Genomic DNA, 6,000 nt, shown 5'->3' with positions numbered 1-6,000 from the left:
ATCAGCAGCAGCATCACCATCATCATCATCATCATCATTATTATTTGACTTCAGTTTCCAATATATAAGCCAGCAGCTTTACTGGACAGTGTAACTGCCGAGATTCAGTGACATAAGGTATCAGTGGAATGATAAATGCCCATAACAGACTCTCAAAAAATTAGCCTTCTTCTTTCCACATGTTCAGTTAGTAGACTTCACTGACTTTAAAATGGTCAGTGTAAATGTTGACAGAGTCCCTATGAAGAGCATCAGAGTTTTCAATACAATAAAAGTAGTGTGATCATGGCTTTAAAAGCTTGCGTTAGATTTGGTAGGCTATTTGAAAATATGGCTGAGTCTTTCCAAGGCCGCGAACTCCTTACTCTGCTTAGAACTCTGCTACAGTGGGAATAATTTCCCCAGCCATGTAACTCTGCTCATTCTTAATTTTAACCCTTTGTATCAGTGCCTTTACTGAAACGACCACATGCCTCCCATCCACACTCCATCCCTCTATTAAAATGTTCAACGTTCGTACCATCCAGGAAGTGGGTGATGAGGGATGAGCACAAAGTGGGCAGAAGCAGGAAGAAAGGGGGCCTCAAGTGTATACTCAGCCAAGTGCAAGCATTTCTGTTAGGAGGGGGAAAAAAAAACCAATTAAGTCACAGCAGAACAGCTCCGCCCAGCTCTTATTTTGTACCTAATACGTCACTGCAGATGAAAGCAGCACAGAACACTCTGCTTCTCCCAGGACTAACTTTATAAACAACGACCAGATTTGAGTTAAAATAGTAGGCTGCCAGCATGTTCAAAATAAAAACAAGAAAAGAAACCTGGCCTTTTCCGTAAGGGTTGTGAGGGCAAGGGCAGGACAAAAGCCAGGGAGAAGCGGGTTGCTATAAAAACAACTAGCGCAAACATCCTTGAACTGATGTTTTCTATAAAATCCCCGATGGCTGTGAACTGGAGGGAGTGAAGCTGTGAAGGGGAGAGGGATGGGGAGCCAAGTGCTGTCTGCTTCTCGTCAGTCAGCTTTCCTGCGCAAGTCACGGCAGGGTCAGCAACAAACTAACCAGGTGGCAACTCCAGGCTCTGCTGCCATAAATAACGGTTATGCGCTAATGTCACACAACCAGATCTAGATGTAAAGCATATGGGAAGGAAACTTTCTGAGGTAAAGATCTAGAAACTCGCAGCGCTTGCTCAATTCAGGGACCACTGTTGGTCCTGAACTTTGAAAACTGTCAAGAAAATATAGTGAAAACTAGAGGGGGAAAAAGAGCCCCTTGTATTTTTTTTTTTTTTTTAATTAGAGTAGTTACTTAAAAAAAAAAAAAAACAACAAACAGAAAACTGTACCCTTTGGGTTTAGGAGAGTGACTAGGAGATGAAGTGATAACGCATTGTTGAGAGGCAGCAACACAGCATACCAATTTTCACTTAAATCCCACTCTGGCTATTGACTTGTTCTCATGACCTCAGGGAAGTTCCTTGACCTTTTATGCCTTTGTTCACTCTGAACAAAGGAAGGACGGAGCAATAATGGGGATAGAACCTGCGCCAGAGGAAGTTACTGGGATTAAGGGAGTCCTTACAGGAATACCAACAAAGCACTATCTAGTAAACATCCTACCCAGTTTACTTAAGCAACTTTATAACCTAAGTTACGTAAATAATGTCTGCTGAATGCTATGCTAAATAAATGTCTCTTGTACTATCTTATTGTTTTTATTGACAGATGGTCATTGGACATAGTGCTGATTTCACAAGTATAAATTCTTTCATGTTTATGTCCACACACTCCCCCAGTCTTATTGCTTTCTCAGTATTTCTCTGCGTTCTTTCTTGTATATGTGTTTGTATGTAAATGTGTATGTACCTGTGATCTATGTAAAACTGAAGAGCCACAAGTGAGAGGAAGCAAACGATATTGGTTTGAGTCCTTTTTCCAGAAGTAGTCATGATTTTCATCTTTAAAACTGTGTTTCTAAACCACATTTTGTTTATTCTTTCATCTGTTGACTGACATCTACGGTGACTCCCTAACTTGGCTCTATACTACCTTATTTAGTCTTAAAACCAGCCTCATGAATTACACATTTTTATAGATAAAGTAATTGACGCTTTGATGAACTAAAGAATTTATCAATGGGGTCTTACCTAGGCCAACCTTCCAACTTACACTTTACACCAAATAAAAGCAGTAAACCGTTTAAATGTGCTAAAACCTAAGCAGATTTTCTTCCCTTTGCTCAAAATGGGAGAGAACACATATCATACACCCATCTTAGAAACAAAGGTTTCAAAAAACAAAACAAAACAAAGAATTAGAGGGGCTGATGCTCTAATATATTAACTCAGAAGTTCGTATTTCTACACATTATTGGGCACCCACTATTGTGGGGGCCAGGAATATACGTCTTTATGTATGAGGGAGTGAAACTGACATTCATTCTACTGCCAGTTGTTTTAAGATGCAGAATTTCTCAACAAAACCAGCATTGCTTTCCACTAGAGAATTTAAGTTCTGAACAAAACCAGCATTGCCTTCCACGAGAGTGGCTGAATAACTTTCCCAGCACAGGCCAAACCGCTGGTTAGCAGAGATGCTGTTCGCTATTTAGCTTCTGCTCACCTTGCTCCTTTGCAGGCCATCTGCTCAGAGCGGCAGAACTGGGCGTGTCTGAAAAAAAAACCACATTCAAATCCCGCGCTCCGCCAGAGCACTTCCGGGTTCTAACTCCAGGCTCGAGAAGCATCCCCAGTCCGAGAACTGTGAAACGGGCAGTCTGTGTTTCTCGCAGCTGGCAGAGTGTCTTCAATGAGTGTCTGGATTCCGATCTCAGGGAGGTGTTACTGGGGACACCTGCCCCTAAAGATGCAAAAAGAATTCGGTCCGCAGCCGCCACTTCCTGGTTGCTTTGCCCTTACCCAAGATGGCGGCTAGTTGCCTTCGGCCCGGCTTACTGCGGCTGCTCAGTACACTCTGCGAGCGCAAATAGTTCTACAGCCCGCCTCTCCCGCGGAGGTGAAACCTGGGACGCTGCGTGTCTCCGCCCCGCGGTGCAGCTAGGGGGTGTGCTTTGGGGGCATAAGGGATAGCTAAATAAGTGGAGGGCCCAGGGTCGTACCGCGCTCTGCCCTTCCCTAGCTTCTAGGCACTAAGCCTGCACGAGCCCAAGGGTGATTTTTCCTTGGGCCCAATATGATACTAACCAAAGCCCAGTACGAGGAGATAGCCCAGTGCCTAGTGTCTGTACCGCCCACTAGGCAGAGCCTGAGGAAGCTGAAGCAGAGGTTCCCCAGGTAAGTCCCCATCTCCAATTCTCACAGCATTTTACCTGCACCCCAGTTCCCGCCACCCTGGCAGTCATAGAAGCCACGTGTCACACACAAATGGGAGGAACAGAGTTAGGTCGAAGATCACGAGAATGCTCTCTCCCTTCACCTGCCTACCATACAAAACATTTAATGCCTGAGGCTCCTGAAGCCACTCCAGGCCTTGGGAGTTGAATCCAAGTCAACAGATGCGGGTATGAAAGTGTACACATATTAAGTAGGTGCTTCATAGATGACCAGTGGTTAATACACAGATACTAGCAGTAAATAATTGGTAATGGGATCTTTGCAAAGTAAAAAAAAACCGTGAATTGGCGGTTCATCGCACTGGGGTGCTGCCAACTTGACATAGACACTTAGAGACGGTAGACCTAGAGTGAACAGGACCCTTTCGGATTGCCACTGGTAGCAAGAGGGCCCAGGCCCAAAGGGGGCCTTGTCTTGTTGGCTGTGCAATGAAAAGATTCTTTATAGAGTTGAGGACATTAGGGGGTCACACTCTTGAGTCTGGTCATTTGGATCTCAAGGTCTGAAGGTTTCTCATTGTGTGCATACGTATTCCCCATGGGTTTCATACTTTTCACTTTGTTGTGGGATTTTAGGATTTTTCCCACCTGTTAGGAAAGGTCTCTTAGAGATTATATAACATAGATTTTTCCATTTACAAGATGTAAAAACTGAGACCCAATCATTACTTGAATACCTGTTCAAAACAACTAGGTCATCATAATTAATGTGTTAAATAATACAGAACGTTTTGTATATTTTTTTATTCAAAACATGACATTGAGCATAGTTACGCCTAATGGAGAGCTTTCCTATCAATAACACATAGCCTTTGACCATGCATCACCAGAGAGATTTCATTGAGAAAGACAAATTATTGGATAGTAGGTATCAATACAAATTGAAGCATATCTTTCATGACCTCATATTTAGTAGACTAATTTTCCTAGACTCTAAAGAGAAAGGCTCTCCTTCCAATATTGTCCATACTTAAGGACTTTGTAGCTAGGGGACTTATCATAGTTCCTGTTCAAGAGCACAGTTGACAAGTTGGAATTTAATTATTATCATTAGTTTTTTTGCATTCTTTCTAAAGTGAGTGGTGACTGACCATCCAGGGGGAAAAGGTATAAGATGTAGGTATATTATCACATGTATGTTATATAGTATATGGAATGTTTTATATGTGTATACATTGCTAGGGGGTTTTGGAGCTTTTTTGATACATTGCTATCATTATGGGCACATATTGCTATTTTCAAAAGAACATTATTGTATATGTGTGTATTGGGATCCATATGTGTCAAGGTGTGTGTGGACGTCAGAAGAAAATTTGGAGTTGTTTCTCTCCTTCCATCAAATGGGTCTGGCAGTGGAACTCATGTAGGCAAGCTTTTTGGCAAGTGCTTTGATCTACGAAACTATTTCACCAGCCCCACCATTAAAATATATATATGTGTGTGTGTGTGTGTGTTCATATGTATAGTTATATGTATAGTTATATCCTAGAGTGTTTACTAAAATTTAAATTAAAGCTGAGAAATTAAATAAAATACTACTAAATTTGTTTTGAATAATAGTAAGTATATTACTTGTTGACATTGTATCTATAATAGTCATAATTCCAAAAATGGTTGAGACACGGTAATATACTTTTGCAAATTTCTTTAAGATCTGACTTAACTACAAGAAGCTGCACCTATTTTTGTTTTTAACTAGTTGTCATATATTGCTGATAAGAGGAGGGACTGGAAAAATGGCTCACTGAGGAAAGTGCTTGCTATGCAAGCATGAGGGGCCTGAATTTGGATCCTGTAGGAGGGAACCTCTTCAGGTTCCATGTCTCCTCTGTTTAGCAGTTTGGTCAAGGTCACATGCTTTGACTTCTGGGAGCCTCCCCCATTCCATGTCTCTTGGACTTCCTAGATTCTCCACCTCCACCCACACCCACATCCATCCTTACCCCTGGGGCAGCTGCAGATTTCTATTGACTTTCCTGGCCTTCTGAGCCTCTCTCCTGTCTCTCTCCATGGGGTATCTTTCCTTGATTGGTGATTGATATGAGAGGGTCCAGCCACCCCTTGGTGGTCTTGCAATGTGTAAGAAAACAGATTGAGCAAACCATGGAGAGCAAGCCAGTAAGCATTGTCCCTCCGTGGTTTCTGCTTCAGTTCTGTTTATAGGTTGCTGCTCTAACGTTCCTTTGTGATGATCTGCAACTGTAAGCTGAGATAAACCCTTTCCACCCCTAGTTGCTTCTTTGGTCCTAGTGTTTTATTGTAGCAATAGAAAGCAAACTAACACGGGCCATTGCTGTGACACACCCGATCGACTGCAATGGAAGCCCTGGCAGCGACTAGGTAGGTCATGGAGAGGCCATGTCTTAAAAAATATGGAGAGCCATAGGAGAAGATATCAGATGTGCCACCAAATGTACATGCATGCATGAGTGTACCCGCAGGCCCGTGGTCAGAGACACAGATACATTATCAGAGAAAAAGACAGGAAAAATCCTAAGGAACTCATAGGTAGTTGCAAAAGAAAAAAGTAACTTAATAGGCTTTTTAGATACTGTGGATTAAAAAAAAAAAAACAAAAACCACTGTTGTGTTTTTATTACACAAAACCTAACAAATGCTAGTTTCTTGAAGGCTGACTGTAACGTGGGAT

At 42.2% G+C, this 6,000-nt stretch overlaps 1 protein-coding gene across 8 annotated transcripts in view; it reads left to right on the top strand.

The window, feature by feature from the left end:
- Positions 1-2,994: 2,994 nt before the first annotated feature.
- Cdin1 (CDAN1 interacting nuclease 1) overlaps positions 2,995-6,000 on the top strand; it is a 207,646-nt gene continuing 204,640 nt past the window's right edge. For all 8 annotated transcript variants that reach the window (XR_015046502.1, XR_015046501.1, XR_015046500.1 and 5 more), the window contains exon 1: positions 2,995-3,291. Coding sequence is in view for 3 of the 8 variants with exons in the window: in XM_021153861.2 (XP_021009520.1) it covers positions 3,191-3,291 (101 nt within the window). In the remaining 5 variants the exon portion in view is untranslated. The remainder of the gene's footprint in view (positions 3,292-6,000) is intronic.

This window comes from Mus caroli, unplaced genomic scaffold, assembly GCF_978045245.1.
Source record: "Mus caroli unplaced genomic scaffold, Mus_caroli_1 scaffold_2, whole genome shotgun sequence".
Taxonomy (NCBI): Eukaryota; Metazoa; Chordata; class Mammalia; order Rodentia; family Muridae; genus Mus; species Mus caroli.
The sequence above is the reverse complement of the archived record's forward strand: the minus strand, read 5'-3'. Positions and strand labels throughout refer to the sequence as shown.